We start from the raw sequence: 20,840 nt of genomic DNA on the forward strand, positions 1-20,840 counted from the left end.
TCATGTAATGGGCTAATCACATTCAAATTAAGAACTTGCACCGAAAGCCCCCCCTCTTCTTCTTCTTCTTCTACCTCTCCTGTGCTTACCACCCATATTAGTGCATGTACTGTAAGTTTTCAATTTGAGAGAGAGAGAGAGAGAGAGAGAGAGAGAGAGAGATATTTATGCTGAACAAAACGATAAGCATGGCAAGTTCTGGCCAGAAGTCGTCCAATTTTGCTCAGACTTGCAATCTTTTGAGCAAGTACTTGAAGAACGGGAGCTTTGGGGAGTTCAGCCGCGGGGTCGCTTTAAAACCTGAAGGTAACAAGGGTACTTTGAGTTATGATTAGATTAACTTTCCGGGGGTTTTGATTTGAGCGGTGTGCTTGATTAGTTTTTTTTTTAAAATGTTTTCAGGGGTTGAAAACCCATGGAAGCAGCCGGCAACAACCATGAACTTGTTGCCGAACCTGGGAAACGTTGGAGATTCATCTTCTTCATGCGTAAAGACTCCCGATTTCTTCAACAATAAGACCGAAGCAACCATGGAGAATGGAGCTGGCCTTCAAATGACCATATTTTACGCTGGAAAAGTGCATGTGTTTAACGATTTTCCAGCCGAGAAGGTCAAGGAAATCATGACCTTAGCCACCGAATCCGGAAGATCCACTAACACTATTTCCATTAGGGCTTTTACTCCTGATTTGAACATCACTTCAAGTGCTCCTGAAACCAACAATTTCGCCGCCGAGGACCGCCTGATTCAGCACCTTAAATCTCCTCAAGCGCCCATCACTTCCGATTTCCCTATAAAGAGAAGGGCTTCACTCCACAGATTCTTCGAGAAAAGAAAGGACAGGTAAATTGATTGATGTTCATCTATTTTCTTTCAATAATGTTCATCGTAAAATCCAATATTGATTAGTCGAATCCAGGGCTGTGGCGAGAGCACCGTATCAAATAAATGGCGGCTCCGTGGCTCCGGCTAAACTGGAAGAAAGCAGCAAGAAGGCATGGGAGCTAGAACTGGAAACTCCATCGTCCAAACAGCTTGACCTCAAATTATAGAATAATATTAGTAAAATTAGTCGTAACTATACATCTCAAGCCTGTTGTGGTTGGTATTATAGTGTTAATTAATTATGTTTTGTAATTAAATTATTTATGATCAATATTTATTCATCTATATGACGGCTATGAGCGTTAAGTAAATTTCTTTAGCATCCAAGTTAGAACCGAACATATATTTGCAAAACTCTTATGAATATTAAAGGATTTTCATTCTATTCTATTCCAAATAAAGCAGTGATTTAAGACCATTGGCATTAACATGGTCAAAGTAACGGTCTGATTTCTTCGAATGGTCAATCTGAATTATGGTTCAGTGGTATGTTGCATTCCTTTGGAATTTTTGGGACTCGCTCGATATGATTCCCTTACAATTGTTGTATGACGCGTTCCCTTACAATTGTTGGAACTAGTAAGACATTTGAATAAACGGTTGGTGGTTTTGGGTTAATAACTTATTGTTTTTACATTAGAATTTGCAACACTCGACCTTCAACCAAAAGTAGACTGCATTTTCGAGCAAAACTGCAGAGGTGACACTTGTAAGTGGTACTATTAAGTGATTATAATTGAAGTTCAAGGCTCAGCAGTAGTCAAAGCTTTGACTAGCCCAACCGACTATTTTCTACCCAAGGTTAGGTGGGATCTAAATCTCTTAGTCACATGACGAAGTTATAAAAAGATCAAGATTTTTTTGTTGTACGACGGAGTGACGAAGAGATCAAAATTTGGGTCTCTTCGTGTATTGGCCTGTGACGGCCAATGATAACTGAAAATGGAAAGTGTTTGAGAGACAAGCCAGAAGGATAATATTATCATCTCTGACGGTTGCTGTAAAAACCTTAAAAAAAAAAATTGATTTTTTAAACCATAGGTGAGAAAAAATAGCGGTAAAATTATTAGTTTTTAATTTTGAGGGGGTAAAAATTAGTTTTTAAACCTGGTGGTGCAAAATGTGATCTACTTATAGTTTTTTAAATATTTTTATTAAATAACAATTTTACCATAACAGTAAAATTTAACATAAAGGTATTTATTTGGATTTTTGGATGGAAAAGTGAGTTTGCCCTAAAACTTGGGTGGGAAAGAGTCATTTTGCCCTTTTTGACTAAAAGAAAAAGAATAATTAAATGGAAGATCAAAACTAGTTACTAAAATCAACAGAAGAAAATGAATTCTTGCCATTTCAGCGACAATTAAGCTTGAAAATTCGCTAGAATAATATTGAGGAATTAATTGAAGATCAAGATTCCAGTTATCTTCTGATATGAAGTTTCGTGTAAGTCCATATTTGTATATATTAAATTTTGTATATTTGCATGTGGGATATAAATATAGGCATGTTGCGTGAAGGAGATCTCTGACTATAGCCACCGAGATGAATAATAATTGAATAATAGACCTTTTTGTAGGTGGAATTTGCTTGTATAACTGGCAATTACTTGCCGAAAGAGTTGAACTCAATTCATAAATTAAGAACAAGAGGTTTCACACGTTAAGGAACTCAATATACCTAATTTGTTTGACTTGTCAATTATCATTTTTCAGCTATGCTTTTGTTCAAGGGCACGTCACGGGGTCTCGGTCTTAAGATTATACGTTTATAATAGGCCAAAGGACTTATTCCTACTTAGCGTTTACTATTTTTCTAAGTTTGTATCCATTATCTTTTAAAAATTCAAATATTTACTTATAAACTATTAGAGTAAATATATTAGTTTTAAAATTTTATATAATTTTCTCTCATAAACTTTAAAAGCTATCAATTTTTTTTTCTAGGTCAAATTTTAAAAAATAATATTTTTCCCCTAAAGTTTATTTTTCATTCTCCAATGACCTCTCCCTTTTAACACTTTCTCTTTCTTTGGTGGTCTATCTCTCCTCATCTCTCCTTTTGACTAGTCATCTAAGTTGAAAAGACGAAGAGCTTTGTCTTCCTAGATGAAGCTTTTAGTCTTTCAGGCTTGGACAATCGACCAAAAGGAGAGATAGCGGGAGAGGGACTGTCGAAGAAAGAGAAAACATTGGAAGGGAGAAGTTGTTGGAGAATAAAAAATAAACCTTAAAAGGAAAATGTTACTTTTTAAAACTTGGCCTACTGAGAAAACTGTTAGTTTTTAGGATTTAATAGGAAAAAAAAAAGATAAAATTTTAGTTTATTTTAATATTACTAGTAAAATAACAGTTTTAACCTTAAGGGGGTGTTTGGTTGGAGGTTTTTAAAATTACCTTGGTAATCTATCTTTTATTCCCTTGTTTGGTTTGTCAGTAATAAAAGATTACAGTAATCTTCTATTACCAATGCTGATGTGACAAGTAATATAGGTGGTAATCTGATTACCACATTTACCTTAGGTATTTAAAGATTACTGAGGTAATCTTGAGTTTATTATAATTATATTATTATTTATTAATTTTTTGAGATAAAAAATAAATTTATTTTTAATTAATATGATAAATAATATAAAAAATATTTAAAAATAATTATATTCAAGGGCATTTAAGTAAAATAATTTACTAGTAATCTTTTATTACTTTTAACCAAACACAATAATAATTTATACCTATCAAATTTTATCAAACATAGTAATCATTTATACCCAGTAATCTTCTAAGTAATCTATCTTCAAGGTAATCTTTCTATTTTGGTAATAAAATATTACCCAAATCAAACATCCCCTAAGGGGAAAATATTACTTTTTAGAACTTAGTCTACTAAGAAAACTGTTAGTTTTTAAGATTTGAAGAAAAAAAGAGATAAAATTTTAGTTTATTTTAACATTACTAGTAAAATAACAATTTTATTCTTAAAATTAATAGATTTAATAACATATGAATAGATATTTAAGTTTTTGAAAAATAATGAGTAAGAACTTGAAAAAAAAAAAGTAATGAATAAGTCCTTTGGCTTTTTATAATGAGAATAGGAAAGCATAAAAATTCTTTTTTAATGGGACGTAGGCTTTTTTCTAACGCAAAACTCATTTATTTTAGGTTGTGCTCAAACTTCAATAGCTAACTCTATTAGTTTTTACGTGATTCACGGAATAAAATTTGAAGAGAGATCTCGTAATTTTGCTGTGAAACTAAACAAAAATTTTGATTTGCATCAAAATTTACCATGAATAAAAAATTATTGCTCCCCTATGTTATTGGATCATTTCAAGTATTACCTTTACATGTGGGTAAATAGAAGCAATTTGAGCTACATATCTTCAATAATGGGCCGGTTGAATTAATAATATGGACTTCTACTAATGCCCACTATAAATTTGAGTATGGTTGATCATGTACTCAAACCAAAACAAAACACCCAAACTTTGATGACATTACAATTCTCCACCTACAAGTTTGAGAAATCCATTTTTTATCTGTTTGTTAAACTCTTTTTGCTTATAAAGTCAGTCAAAAAACAAAATGCAGTCTATCTTTACAAGTTAAAAGTCAAAAATCACTTTAATGAGATAATTTAATCAGATTAAATCAATGTTTTAAAAATTAGATTGGATCGATTGGTTCAATCAATTGAACTAAGAATTGGGAATCGGCTTCAAGCCTGATTTGGTTAAAATAAAAAAGCGGTTTATTCATTGACTCGATCGAACCTGATCAAACAAGATAAACTAATCAAAATTGACAATATTAGGTTTGACCAAAATTTTTTGTATTTTTTAAAAATTTAATTATTTTTGAGTAATTTGATTATTTTTTATTAGATTGGATGGATTTTTAAAGGTTTATAACAAAAAATAAGTTCAAAAATAAAATTAAAAAGAAGAAAAAAATGATATATTTCAATCTCTATAAGTATGAGTACTCTGATTGATTTTATCTTTTTATAAAATTTTAAACAAAATATATTCATTATAATTTGATAATAAATTGAACCGATCAAACTATGAACCAGAATGACAATCGATTCGATCACTGGTCTAGTTTTAAAACCATTGGATTAAATTATTAAAATTTCTAATAAATAAAGTGTTTAATTCAAGAGTGTATCATTGTCTCTACAGTAAAGTCGAACAACATTAACAAATTTAGGGTCTCATATATATATATATATATATATATATATATATATATATATATATATATATATATATACACAAATTAAATTAAAACTATTTAAAATAGTTCAAGAAATATAATCAAGTTATACTTTTAGTTGCTAGTCGCTACCTCTTGTCGATATTCACTACTTGTAATATTAGAAAATGATTGAAAACATATATTGAATATATCAAACAGTTTAATATATTAATGGAGAAGAACTTTGATGACTGCCTTGTTAAGTTCAATGTTATGTTGGGCTAAATCATCAGACGATTAGTCCAAACAACTCCTTAGAGTAATAAGTTATGGACTAAATTGAGATTTTTCAAAATCTACTTTCAATATTAGTGTCTCATTTCACAATTACGTAAAACAATAAAATTATACATCATTACTTTTAATATACAAATATATATTTGATATGTGTCATCATATGATTAAATAATTTTGAATTAAAAATAAAATAATATCTAATCATATGATAACATATATAAATATAGATATTATCTATTTATATATTTAAAATAGATACGTATAATATTCCTCTATATGAAAAATTTTTTTCTTATACTTTCAAGTTTTACAAGAGTGATAGAAGTGTAAGAACATTCTCGTTTTCATTCAAGAAGCTTCATACATACCTTAGGAAAATTCTTTGGTCTTGAAGTAAGTTTGAGAGGTAAGCCTTTTTCACATATGCTGATTAGTATCTCATTTTAGTTGATTTTTAGGAAAATAGGGTGATTTGGAACGTCCATGAGTTGTATTGAATACACCTGGACACCCACAGATTTCAATCCCATCAAAATGGACTTTGAAACTCTTCCAAATCCTATTCCAAGTATCGACTTCAAAATCCCAATTTGACAAGGTACGTTATTCCTTTTTGAAAGAATTATTTAGAGTGTTATGGCTGTGATTTTAAGATTGCTTTGGAGTGAATTTGACCTAGAATTTGTGAAAAACTGGTGATTTAGGCGTCATGGAAGATGAAATTAGACCTACAATTTATGGCCAAATAAGTGTTTAAACCAATCTGAATACCCCTTGTCGACCATGAATTGCAAGTTGTAATGAAAAAGAGGACTCAAATTTCGATTGAACAGGGGGAATTTAGTCGGATTCGGTCAAGGTGGCTCTTACCTAATTATTTGAAATTGGTCAAATCTCTCCTATTTGGCTGAAATTGAATTGATCAAATCTTTTTAAGACGATTGTCTTTGTCTAATGATGAATCTATTCTCGTCTGGTTTTCAGCTTTTGAAAAGGGGAGGGAGTGAGAAGTCAACATTAGAAAAAGGGAGGAGAAAAAAGAAACTAAAAAAAAAAAATATAATGTTTCAAAGTTTAATTTTAAAGAAAATTGTTACTTTTAATGAATAATGTTTTACTATTTTTAATATAATACTAGATAAATAACGATTTTACTCATAAAACTTAAGTAGTTCTATTAATTTCAACTATTCATGAGTGAATATTTAAGTTTTAAATAATTAACGGTACTGATTTAAGAATGTAATGAACTTTTGGATGAGATTAAGTCCTTTGACCTTAGAATTGTGAAAACATGTTATTTGGGCATTGTTAACTATTAAATTTTGGTTAACAATTTAAGTATAAAGTATCTAATTAACTAATAAATTTAATATAACATAATATATAAACAAGATTCAATTATTATAAAAACTTATTAGGAGAGGTTAGAGATTTAGATGACGAAAAATATGACAAACGTATAAAATACGTGTTTAATACATTTTTTATTTAAAAATTTGGAATAACGTGTTTAAAATACCAATAATTCACGTTTTTGCTAACTATGGTTTGAATACCCCTTTTCAACCACAAATTGTTTGTCGCAATGAAAAATAAAAAGTAGATAATATGAAAAAGTAATTTATTTGTACCATTAAGAATATAATTGATATTAATCTTGTCATATATTATACAAACTAACAAAAATGCCTTTTAACTATTAAAACTAATATCTAACCAAAAGTAAAAACATAATAAACTATACGTATATATTTTTTGTATATAATTTAGATATATAAATGACTTATCATAATGTGATAAAAGATTTTGAATTTAAATATATATATACATATATTATTATCCAAAAAAATAAATTTTTTAAACTTTAATAATAAAAAATTATTCTTTCCTAAAATTCAAGTGAGAAATAGTCATTTAACCTTGCAAAAATAAATTATTTGGTTAATTATCGTAATGGGTTTAAGAATAATGTTAGGTCTTTTATCAATAGCTTTCATTACTTAGATTAAATAGCCGAAATTAATATTATGAATTAATAAATGTTTTTCAGGGTTTCTTTCTCAATCTTTTGGTAGTCAAGAAAGCAATCCCATCAAACAAAACCGAGATTTTCTTGGTTACTACATTTTGATCCCCATACTTTTAATACGATGTATTTTCATCATAAAACACAATTCTTTGAAGTACTATAATATATTATCAATATATATATATATATATATATATATATATATATATATATATATATATATATATATATATATATATATATATATATATATATATATATATATATATATATATATATATATATGTAAATTACAATACTTTAAAATTTGGCCAATCTTGTACTTATTAACATTTGTCTTTTTTTTTTTCTAAAATAATTGATATAGAAGTTATAAAAATTAAATCGATAAATGTGAAAAAAAATCATATTTTTAATTAAAGAAATTATGCTTATCACATTGGCACGATCTAAATATATCTAGCGAGAAATGTTAATTAATCCCAAGCATAATTTTACATAGTAAAATTTCATTTGCCCCTTAAAATGCCTAAAAAGAATTATATTTTATCTTCTTTTATCTACATCACGTTTTTAGTAGGGATGACAATTTGGACCCGATTTTAGGGGCTCTGACCCTCCCCGACCCTAACGGAGAGGGGATCCCCGGATAAAAATAGAGAAAAGGGCAGGGATGAGGATGAAAAAAATCCTCGTAATCAGGGATGGGGATACATATGTCCCCGCCCCTCCCTGCCCCGCTCCACCCCACCCCACCCCACCCCACCCCCTCCCCTAAATCTAATATATTAATATAATAATTTCTAGTATATTTTAAAATTTTTAATTACAAATTCGTTAGTATTTCCTATGTAAGTTGCTTTTAAATTAATTTTGTTTTAAAATTGATTATTGCAGGTTAGTTTTTAAAATGTTGCTTTATATCAACATGAAGAATTAATGATGATATCAACATAAAGAATTAATGATGATATCAACATGAAGAGTTACTAATGAAGAGATAGATTATTGCATATTGTTAAATTTTGTGAAAACTTTGTATTTGAACTAAAATAATAATGAATATTTTGTAGCTCTTGTAGCAAGTGATATTTTGAAAAAATATAATTTATTTTATTTATTGAAATATAGGAAGGAATTAAAATTTATATTTACAGGTATGGAGAGGAGATTTTTCCCCGTGGAGACGGGGAGGGGATGGGGAGGAGATTTTTCCTCGCAGGGATGGGGAGGGGATGGGAAGGGGATTTTCCTTCGTGGAGAGGGGACGGAGATTCTTTGTTATCCTCGGGCCGGGGACGGGGACGAGGATAGATATCCCCTCCCCGCCCTTCCCCGTTGCCATCTCTAGTTTTTAGATATTATTTGGCTAGTAGGTAGGAATACACTTTCTAACTTTTCAATCCACTTTTTTGTCAACAATGTGTCAATTTACACTTAAAAAAACAACAATCACCAACAAATTTTAACAAACTCATGCCCAAAATATAAAACTAAAATAACGATAAAAATTTCAACGAACACAAAAAATCTCTAAAATAAAAGTAATAAACATTTTATAATAGAATTTACACTCGTTTTCATTTAAAAATTTTTTGACAATAAATGATTTTGGATAAAAATTCCTTTGCTTTCAAAGGAGTTTCAGTTTGCTCACAGATCAGTTTTAGTCAAAATCCCTTGCATATATTAGGCAACTTTGATTGACCCTATTCTAATATTAACAAAAGTTTAACAAAATTTTTAGAGATTATTTTTGTATTCACCTTCTTAAAAAAAGCAATTTACTTCACAAACACCTCCAATTCATAGTTGTGACTTCACTTTGTAAACATCAAATAAGGCCTTTACCATTATGCTTTATTGAGATGATTAAGTCCCCGTTTAGGCATGTGTGCATGAAATGAGAGGGTATTATGTTATATTATATGTATATTTATATTTTTAATAATTTGAGTTAGAATTTGATGAATTTCATTTTAAATAACAAAAAATCCCAAATTTTATAGAAAACAATATTTGAATGGAAAAGGAAAAATGACTCTTGAGTGATGTTTCTTTTGCCAAGGGTTAAGAGTGTCCATTTGTCATATTACTTTAGAGTCAAACTGATGATTCGTGGGCATAATGACAAGATGAAGAAGATTTGTGGGAAGCTTATTGACATGTAGAAAAAGCTATTCTACAATACATGCTTTGACATTTTTATAAATGTTGAGAAGAATAGCTTTGGTGCAGTATTTACACATTCCATGCTACTCCAAAAAATAAAAAAAAGGATTCTGCTTCAAAGTTTTAGTTACGAATGAATGAAGTTAATGTCTGCTCAATATATCATACAATAAAATCTCATAGTCATAATATTTGACTAATTCCAACCATTTCCTTTGTCTCATATTTAACTCACTATGGGTGGAAGAAGTATTTTAGTCACTTATGGTTGTTGTAGATATTGCACTTAATTCCATATTGATAGTGTCGTCAAATCTTTAACACAAACACTACAGTTGCTAACTTGAAGTCACGATTAGGGTATTGGATCTTATCATTTTTTAATTGTCTAGAGGCATATGTTATTGCCTTGCTTATCTACATTAATACAACTCTTAAATCATGGTGTGAGGCATATGCATAAATATCAAATTCCTTACCTTTAGTTGGCAATGTCAAGATAAGAGTTTATGTATAACACCTACAAGTATGTCTAAGGGCATTTATGTCTTTTTGCCATTTTAATATGTTTTTTTTTAATTCTGGGGTGCATAGCCATGTGGGCAGGCCATATGCTTGTGTGTATGATGGCAAGGGCAAAATAGTCTTTCTTATATGATATGCGAAAATTGGTTAAGTTTGAAAGATATACATGCTTATGTATATTGGAGTACAAACCTATGTATGGTCAATGCGTTTGAATTTTGGATAAGGATTAATTTTGCAGTGATTTCAAAAATTATCATTAATGGATAATGATATACATGTTTATGTATAAAGGGTACACGACTGTGTACCACGATTTTTAGTTAAAAATAAAAAAGGTTTCAAACGCATTTGACTAAGTTAGTTCTTATTACCCATAGAAAATCAGAGAAAGTTGAGAGAGATTTTGTGGCTTTGAGAGCTTTGGATGTAAGGGAAAGTATTGGAGGTCAATCTTGCCGTGCTACTTTTGGACTATAGAGGAGAGGTAAGTAGAATGACTCTTAACTTGGATCAATCTTTGATTTGTGGTAATCATAATGTTTTATGTGGTTTAAGAGTGATGTGTGTGTGTGTGTGTCTATAATTGCATGTATGAATGGGATTGTATTCTTGTGAATGATTTGAAAATAAGGATTTTTGTTGGTAGATTAGGCTATTGTGATGATATGTTAATAAACATCAGTTTGATTTCTGGTTCAAAATATGTGGTTATGGAACTTTGATTAGTAAATTGTGAATTAGGTATGATGATTTAAAGATTAAGAGCACAAAGCACATTAATTGAGTTCTCAGGGTTAAATAATTGATAAATATGATGTTATATTCATGGGTTATGAATATATGTTGGTATATGTTAGTTTTAATGCATAATTGGTTTGTGTATCATTAGAAGTACAATTATCTAGGTTTTTGAGGTCGGAAATTGGTGAAAAGGTGAAAATAAAATTTTGGAAATTGATGTTACACGCCCATGTATAAGGAATATACAATCATGTATCCTTAGGGATGAATAGTTCCCGTGTAGAAGAAGTGCACATGCATGTTAATTTGGGGTTTGGTACATGCCTGTGCGGTATCGGACACACGACTGTGTATTCTGCCTTAGGTTGCATGTGTATGTATATTAACGTACCCGTTTTGGTAGCAATCTCTCTCTAATTTAGGTTGTCCAATCACTTGTCACCATTCAACAAATTCATTATCTTGACTAAATCAATTGATGGATCCCCAATCAATGGTATCTATATCTTGGTAAGTCTTGGACCTCCCCCTAATCAATGGACTATCTACATTCTAGAAAGTCCTAGCCAATCGATAAACCCATAATCTTGGCAATGATGTATCTCTCAATTTAAAGAGACAAATTGATGGGCATTACCCTATTTACAAGTATGCATAGGTCACGTGTACTCCATTATTAACCTAATAATCTCCATCTCTATGTTTCATCGATATCAAAAAATCTCAAATCCCAATGACTCAATCTCTTCAAATACACTTGAACTTATCTCTAGTCTAATTTGTTTTCTACTTGAGATTTTTTCTATTTTTGATCATATCTACTCTCTTCTCTTGGACCACTCTTAAACTTATCTCGAGTCCAATTTATTCTCTACTTTGGATTTTCTTTCTTTTTGATTATATTTACTCTCTTCCCTTGGCTATCTAATCCCTTGGGTGTCTTTCTTACTTCAATCTTATTCTTTCCTGAAGGTATTACTCGACAACTCTAGACTTTAAATCTAAATCACATTAATCATATTTTTTTAATTAAATTCTAAATCATATTCAGCCTGCGCATAATCAATTTATGTTCATATATTTTTTTCCCTTTGAAATATAACATATCTTTAGTTGTATTCGAACATATGAATTTATAGATTGACATACAATTCTTTCCAGTTGGAATCTAGGCATACATCATCAAAATCGATTAACGTTCATAGTGTTTTCTTTTATCATACGCATAACTTTATTTCAAAACTTATTTGTAGTAGTGGTAAAATAATTTTTTATAAATTAAACTCGGTGGTCACAAAAAAAATTTATAGGCTGATTTTCGGGTGACTTATGACCTAATTTTTGGCCCAAAATCTAATTCGGACTTGCAACACAAATGCATCATATTCAAGTGTACATGCGATAATACTCTAGTATACCTTTTGGAAGCTCATCAGTGTCACCAGTAGGTGGATTTTCGATCCAAATATGACTTAAAAATTAAAATAGGTGCTCACAAAAGAATTTATACGCTGATTTTTAAGTGACTTATGACCTAATTTTTGGTCCAAAATCTAATTCGGACTTGCAACCCAAATGCATCATATTCAAAAGTGTATGCGTGTAGTCCTCCAGTGTACCTTTTGGAAGCTCATCAGTGTCCCAGTAGGTAGATTTTTGATCCAAACATGGCTTGTTGTTCAACGTACATCATCACATAATATGTTAATTTTCTTTATAGGCTGATTTTTTAGGTGACTTGCAGCTTAATTTTTAGCCAAAAATCTTATTTGGATTCACAACTCGAATGCATTACGTTTAAGAACACATACAAAAGTTTTATGGGGAACCTGCCGACATCACTGGAAAACAGATTTTTTTGACGAATTCTTGGCTACATCTAGCTTAGAAATCATCATATTACATGCTATATTTTGGCAACACGGAAACAGGAAGTTCCAGATTTCTTTATCCACGTAAATCAAGCACAAGTACAACTTATAATATTTATCATTCATATCATGCAGATACAACACACATCAAATATTAATACATGCAAATCCCATTCATCAAACACAAATTCATGCAGGCCATCATAATCCATCAAAACAATTCACGTTAATTACTTTATTTTTCTATGAGAACTGTCACTATTACTTATACTCTGGTTTTGATAATATCAGAATTATAAATATTTTAAAAATAATCACTTAATATGTACATAAAATTTTCACGATAAAGTACATATAATAATCTCCTTATTACGATTAAACAATTTTAAAGATAATTGTTTTAAACATAAACATATGCTATTATAAATAAGAATATCATAAGAATTTATAAATATGATATCTATTAATAAACTTATATTACCATAAGGGGATGTTTAGTTTGGGTAATGTTTTATCATCAAAATAGAAAGATTATCTTGAAGATAGATTACTTAGAAGATTACTGGGTATAAATGATTACTATGTTTGATAAAATTTGATAAGTATAAATAATTATTGTGTTTGGTTAAAGGTAATAAAAAATTACTAGTAAATTATTTTACTGAAATGCTCTTAAATATAATTATTTTTATATATATTTTATATTATTTATCATATTAATTAAAAATAAATTTATTTTTATCTAAAAAAATTAATAAATAATAATATAATTATAATAAACTTAAGATTACCTCAGTAATCTTTAAATATCTAAGGTAAAGGTGGTAATCAGATTACCACCTATATTACTTGTCACGTCAGCATTGGTAATAGAAGATTACTGTAATATTTTATTACTGATAAATCAAACAAGAAAATAAAAGATAGATTATCAAAGTAATCTTAAAATCTCGTAACCAAACACCCCCCAAAGGATTAACTCTATGACACCAAACACAACATCTATTTCACTCCCCTAAGAATCCTCTACTGTGTTTCCCACTGTGGTTCTGCAGCCTATAGTTTTGCTCGGCTCATTGTCCTTTTTGTTTCTTTCTTTCCAATATTTTTCATAATAATTATGTCACCCAGATGGGCTTATTTTCTTTTTCCATTTCAAGGTACTATTTCTCTTTCTCTTGTTAATTTCTTTCTCTTTTTGCTTTTTCTGATATAATATCAATTTTTTTTCTCTAAAGACTTTTTGGGCTTTTTGGTGTACATGTCCTTTTCATTTTTAAAAAAATTTGCTTCTTGAATCACGGTTTTATTGGGATGATGAAGTTAATGCTTATTCTTTTTAATATTTGTTTGTTCTTAAATATTTAAAGGAATTGTTTTTTCTTTGGGTGAAATGGTAATTAGCTAAAAATAATTTCTTTTTTTTTCTAAGAATCAATTATTTCTAAATCACTATTTAAATTTAATAAGGTATCTAGACTTATTCAATTCATATTATTTATATTCTACTTATATGGATGCATGCTTTTGTTATTATATAATTATATAATAATATATTATTATTTATATATAAAATTATGTTATAATTATCAATGTAATGTAGAATTGTCCTTATGAGAAATGAAATTATATTTGATATTTATGAATCAAAATTTTAATAATAATTATATATTTAATGGAAATAGAATAGTAAAATGAAATTATGTGAAATTTTATTTCACACTCTATTTGTGATACTGTTACCTTTAAAAATCACAACCCAATCATTCACAATTAACACAAACTATACCATTACGTGTCATTCCAATATTAGCATTCATACAATTAAAAATCACAGCTGTGTAGATTAATTTATCAACCTCAATAAAAATCCTTATATAAATACATTCCTTGCGTCCACTCGTTTTTTCGGTCTTTCTCTCACACTCGGTTATTTTTTTTTTCCTGTTTTCTTTTTCATTTTCTCGAGAAACCCTAGCGAAATTTTCTCGGGAACCAAACAGAGGCGCACCGTCCGATTCTCTTGAAAAATGCAGCACCAGAGGCTGAAGCAGCAACAGCAGCAACAAGCTTTGATGCAACAAGCCATTCTTCAACAGCAATCTCTCTACCATCCCGGCCTCTTAGCCGCTCCTCAGGTCTTATTTCTCATCCCTGCAATTTCTCGCTCCTCGTTTCTTTTTCATTGCGTGCGAATCGTGATGCGCTGATTTCGATTTTGATTCCGATTTGTTTGAGTGAGTTAGTGCGAGCCTAGAAATGAATGAATGATCGGTGTTGTTCTGGCTTTGATTTGTTTGCTCTAGCTAGCGTTTGGTGGAAAAATTTAATTTTCCTTGGTTGGTTGATGTGAAATTTTGAGGGAATGAAAGGAAAGTGACATGTTTAATTATTTTTTAAAATCTGAGCATTAGTTGGCATTTATTTTAGTTGTAATTTTTGCATGCTTCTTCAGTTGTTAGAGTTTGTTACGGATGTTGCTCTGGATGGGTGTGTTTGGACATTGCTTGTCATGGTATCTTTGTGTGTAGAAGAATTCGTAATTAAATCCTGGGTTATATTTGCTGGTGAGTTTTTAATTTTTTGTTAGTGAAATACTAGGGTGAGGGTGATGGAAAGCTGCAACTTTCTAGTATGTTATATATATATATATATATGTGAGATACCTTGGCTATCATACGACATTCTCATTTATGAAGACAACTTTTTAATTTGATCTCCTGACAGATAAGATTGAAAATGGAAGTGAGTTCTTAAATTACCAAATAACATTATTGGAAATGTTATTACAATGTTTTCCAGAGTATGGTTGCTAACTGTGTTGGCGAAATTTTGTGGGTCAACAAATTGGTTAAGTAGGTTTAGTTTTTAAAGATATAAGGGAACCTGTACTAATATGTTTAGCATCATAATGCTTTGGAAAAGATACAGTGGAATTGTTGTTAATAAATTTTTTGAAATTTTTCTAGTTAGAGGATGCTTAAAAAAAATGCAAAGGTGAGATGAGTGTTGAGGTTGAAGTGGTACAAGGGAGGCATCCTGTTCGATGTTATTAGTCATATCAAGTGCCTAGTACCCTTCACATTACCTTGAGAACTCTATTATGTTCCTACCTGGTTAGGTGTGAGTTATGAATACTCACTTCTTCTTTATATCTGCTAGGTGGAGTTATGAATACTCGCTGAAACTTGTTCTCATTTTAGTTAAATTAGCATGACAATAGAAGATTAAGATGGGATTTTCTTTTTGTCTTTTTCCCTTCTTTTATTTTCTTTTTCTTTATTTTTTTTCTTTTTCATTTTTTATTTTGCAGATTGAACCAATCCCAAGTGGAAATCTGCCTCCTGGTTTTGATCCAAGTACATGCCGCAGTGTGTGAGTGTTTGCCTAGACATTTTTATTTTTTATCTTTTTTGTGGTTTTCTGTTTGATGTTTCTTGTGTGGAACTCTCACATTTACCTCTGTCACCCATCAGTTCAGGCATTTTCACCGCCTCATGCTTTGAGTTATAGAAATTTTTACTATTTTCTATTTCTTGTTTGTGATGCTTATTTTATGATGTTGAATTTTTCTTATAACTGAGGGAGTTACTGATAGCTTTATTTATTTTATTGTTTTTTGTTAATGTCTAGTTCTTTTATTTTTGACAAAATGTAGGTATGTTGGGAACATCCATACACAAGTGACGGAACCTCTTCTCCAAGAGGTTTTTTCAAGTACTGGTCCTGTTGAAGGCTGCAAGCTTATTAGGAAGGAAAAGGTAAATTATTATATTGACTATTTTGATAATTCTTTTCTGCTTGTAACTTTTGATAGACACTTCTATTTAAGTGTAGATTAAATACGTGTCTTGCACACCCTAAACAATCCATGTTATAACCATAATATAACATGTCTCAACTTTGTTTATGCAGTCGTCATATGGATTTCTTCACTATTTTGATCGCAGATCTGCAGCCATGGCTATACTGTCTCTTAATGGAAGGCATCTGTAAGTAGAACTGACTATTGGCCTGTGACTTCCATTTGATATTTGCTGTTATTGATTCCCTGTAATTCAGTTTATGCGAACTCACTATGCATTTGCAGCTTTGGGCAGCCAATCAAAGTTAATTGGGCATATGCCAGTGGCCAGAGGGAAGATACATCAGGTTGGTTTAAGTTTGTATTTGTGATACCATTTTAAAGCAAGTGACATGCTGGAAATTATTATCTTGCAACATTTATGATACCGTCAACAATAATCTGCAGGTCATTACAACATTTTTGTTGGAGATCTCAGCCCTGAGGTTACTGATGCCATGCTGTATACATGCTTTACCGGTTATGCCAGTTGTTCGTAAGTTTCGGCCATATCTCTTTATTTCTTTCTTTATTTATTTTGTATATCTGTGAAAATGTGCCTCTCTCTCTCTCTCTCTCTCTCTCTCTGTATATATATATATATATATTCATGTATGTATGCAGGTTTCTTTGTATCATTTGTAGTTTATTACAAACCTAACTAGTGATTGCTAAGCTTATCAATTCATTTTGGATGGTTTCAGAGATGCAAGAGTTATGTGGGATCAGAAGACTGGGCGTTCTAGAGGATTTGGGTTTGTTTCCTTCAGAAACCAGCAGGTACCACTATCATGTCTGTCCTGCTTCCTAATTGCATTCTTTTTTCTATAAAATGGTTTCTTATTATGGATGCTGATATTTTATTTTTTCTGTAGGATGCCCAAAGCGCAATAAATGACTTAAGTGGTAAGGATGATGCATATTGGTTCTTATTTACTTCTTTCTGACCTTTGCTGAAACTTTATCTACCACTCATCTACTTAAGCTGGTCTAGCACTTTTACTTCATATTTGAAGTACATCCAAACGCTCTTTGATTTGGAAATTAATGGCATGAAATTCTCTTAATAATAAGGAAAGAATATTTGACCTTCCCAAATCTGAGTTTCGCTTCTAATAAGGCCATATACCAGGGGAGAGGTATGACGTTGTCCTTGTAATAACTCAAAATGGTTGTAAGTTTTGTGGTTGATTTACACTTATTCTGTAGGTCTAAAATCTAGATCATACTGATATATGGAAATGTAAAATTGTTGGGCTTATCAATCTTATATGCTGCAAATTTTCAGCTAAATATTTTTCTTGCATCAGTTCTGGCTCTATTGGATATATAATATTCACATTTAATTTTGTTACATTAATGTTGAACCTTCTTTTTTTTTTTTCAAAAAGGTAAGTGGCTTGGCAGTAGACAGATACGATGCAACTGGGCAACAAAGGGTGCTGGTTCCAATGATGACAAGCAAAGCTCTGATGCTAAAAGTGTGGTAGAGTTAACAAATGGCTCTTCAGGTGTGTCAATTATAGTGTCTATCACCTTTTTTTTGACAATTACAGTTAGACCTTTAAACCAGAACACTTTCTTTTTGATTTATTACCTTATAACTGTTCATTTTTGTGTTTTGAGCACTAAGAGGGATATGCATTTATTTTAAGCCACCTCATTTTTATCCTTTTTCTGTCTTCTCGGATAATAGAAGGATCTTTAAGCTTGATAATTAAACTAATATTTGCTACCTTGCACTTGCAGAGGACAGTAAGGAGACAACAAATACTGAGGCTCCTGAGAGTAACCCACAATACACTACTGTTTATGTTGGCAATCTTGCTGCAGAGGCAAGAAACGATAATCCTTATCAACCAATCTTCTACTTTATTTTGGGCAACAGACAAACTGTCTCTCTCTTGCTTTGTTTCTCTCATATACACTTACATGTGTGTGTGCACATATTGACACAATTAATCATGCAACATCTAGTTTGTATATATTTAATTTGTGTTTTTAATAATGATTGGTTTTTTTCAAACAAAAACCTTTTTTTTTTTATTTTCCTCTTTTTGATATTTGCAGGTCACACAGCTTGATCTCCACCGCCATTTTCATGCCCTTGGTGCTGGAGTGATTGAAGAGGTCCGGGTCCAGCGGGATAAAGGTTTTGGTTTTGTCAGATACAGTACTCATGCTGAGGCAGCTCTGGCTATTCAGATGGGAAACACACAGTCATATCTGTATGGCAAGCAGATAAAGGTGTGTTATGCTTCTACTTATGTGATGGAAGAATGACTTTTGAGTCTTTTTACCCCCCAAGCTGCTGATGTTTTCTTTACCATAATTGAATTGACTATTCACTGTTTTATTCTTTCTTTGTGATGTAGTGTTCTTGGGGCAGCAAGCCTACACCTCCTGGAACAAGTTCAAATCCCCTTCCCCCACCAGCAGCTGTGCCTTTACCAGGCCTTTCAGCGGCTGACCTGTTGGCCTATGAACGACAACTAGCTATGAGCAAGATGGGTGGTGTCCATGCGGCCCTTATGCACCCTCAAGGACAGCATCCTCTTAAGCAGGCTGCAATGGGAGTGGGTTCTACTGGAGCAAGCCAGGCAATATACGACGGTGGGTTCCAGAATGTTGCAGCTGCCCAGCAACTCATGTACTATCAGTAGTAATTATTAGAGTTTTTGTGGTAATAGCCTTATCTCCTGCATTTGCAGATTTTATTTGAGTTTACGAATCTTTAGGACAGTGGGGAGGTTGTCAGCCACTGGCATATACCATATGGCTTTGTCATTTGTATGGATATATATATGCTTCTGTTCTGTGTCTTGAGTGGTTATGATTGTTAGAGCAAAATTGGGTTTAGTATTGAGAGTAGTATGCCCTACGGTTTGGGTATTTTGACAGTGTAATGTGAGAATATTATCAAGATCTGTTGGGGTTATGTAGCTTTTGGGGTGTTTGAATGTACCCTTTTTTATGCCCTTGTTAAAATTGTCTTCTGTCATCCCTCGTTATTTGAACGTTTTAATCAAAAACACGAAAGTTCTCGGAATTCATAGATTTTATTGAGATCGAAGTTGTGTGGTTGGTTTCTTGGCTATTCCGGCATATTTTCCTGATAGACTTATGATGATTAGATGCAAAATGATGAATTATTTGAAGAATTAATCTTCACAGGATAGCGTTTTGAACAAAGATACAACAAAATAGAAATCATTTGGGATCTTTCTAATGCCTCTGTTATAACTTCAGCCTCGATAATCACACAATTAGGATACAATTATCAGAATGGTTTAATCAGTATCCAATCCTGCAATGTGCTGATCGTTTAAATCAAGATCTCCTAGTTCAGTAACAGTCTGGGATTGCCCAATAAGCTTCAATGTTCCCAGAGTCTTCATTTTGTCCGGAGATTTCAGGAACCAGAGCGGTACTTAGTGGCTTCCCAGTACTTTGCCCTGCCTTAACGATGACTCTCCTAAATGAAACTCGATCAAATTAGGATGTACTTGTGAATGAACATTTTTACGTCCAAATGTGATCTGCAAAGCAGCCGCAGTCTTAGTTTGCCTTGTTAGAGCTGTATTAATCTTGCGGAAGTTTTCATTGAGTTGCTGCCCTTCACCTCCCCTCTGCTGTGCAAGCAATCCTGTAAAACATCGGCAAATTATCAGGTGAAAATGAAGAGAATTTCCGTCTGTAGGTTGTATGGTTATACATGGCAACTTATCCCGAGGGAATTAGAAATATCACAGAAAATGGAGACTTCTTTTCCCTTTTTTTTTTTTTAATTTAAAATTTATCAAATCCAAACTATAATTTCTTCAATCAGAGATGAAGGTGTGCGTATCTCTTTTAACTTCAGACTACTAATGGAACATGCTTGTGAATATTCACATACTTCTACGCGTGAATTTAAATCTTTGGAGGCACTATTCTAGCTTTGGACATCAACCTTGTCCATGGATGAGAATGCATAAATCTTTAGGTTCTTCCACACTTCAAGAATAGAACTTGCAACTCAGTCATTTAAGTTAAAAGATATGATACATGCATTTAAATCGTTTCAGAGTGCAATTTGGAACTAACTATAACTGCATTGACACCTTAACTCCAACAGTAGTCCCAATGAGCGCCGCAAATAGGACAAGAGGCATGCTAAACAAAAAGTTATCAGCCACATGTTTTTGCTAGAGCTTTAAAAGGTGCAGTCAGCATAAAGACATTTGTCAGAGAAAAAATATGTCATTGCTGTTGATTTCAGTTGCAACTT

General features: G+C 31.4%; 2 protein-coding genes across 2 annotated transcripts; both read left to right on the forward strand.

The window, feature by feature from the left end:
* On the forward strand, positions 1 to 1,171 carry LOC123218177 (protein TIFY 10a-like). The gene is made up of 3 exons (XM_044639452.1): positions 1 to 306; positions 403 to 844; positions 921 to 1,171. The coding sequence occupies exons 1-3, from the start codon at positions 168 to 170 to the stop codon at positions 1,051 to 1,053; spliced, it is 714 nt and encodes a 237-aa protein (XP_044495387.1). The 5' UTR covers positions 1 to 167; the 3' UTR covers positions 1,054 to 1,171.
* A 13,456-nt stretch (positions 1,172 to 14,627) lies between these two features.
* LOC123219361 (oligouridylate-binding protein 1B-like) lies at positions 14,628 to 19,619 on the forward strand. The gene is made up of 12 exons (XM_044641275.1): positions 14,628 to 14,864; positions 16,040 to 16,101; positions 16,385 to 16,487; positions 16,642 to 16,718; positions 16,817 to 16,878; positions 16,979 to 17,066; positions 17,275 to 17,350; positions 17,446 to 17,476; positions 17,962 to 18,081; positions 18,320 to 18,405; positions 18,641 to 18,817; positions 18,946 to 19,619. Exons 1-12 carry the CDS (start codon positions 14,757 to 14,759, stop codon positions 19,231 to 19,233), a joined length of 1,278 nt encoding a protein of 425 aa, XP_044497210.1. The 5' UTR covers positions 14,628 to 14,756; the 3' UTR covers positions 19,234 to 19,619.
* Positions 19,620 to 20,840: the final 1,221 nt, after the last annotated feature.

The sequence above is a fragment of the Mangifera indica genome, chromosome 6 (genome assembly GCF_011075055.1).
Source record: "Mangifera indica cultivar Alphonso chromosome 6, CATAS_Mindica_2.1, whole genome shotgun sequence".
Classification (NCBI taxonomy): domain Eukaryota; kingdom Viridiplantae; phylum Streptophyta; class Magnoliopsida; order Sapindales; family Anacardiaceae; genus Mangifera; species Mangifera indica.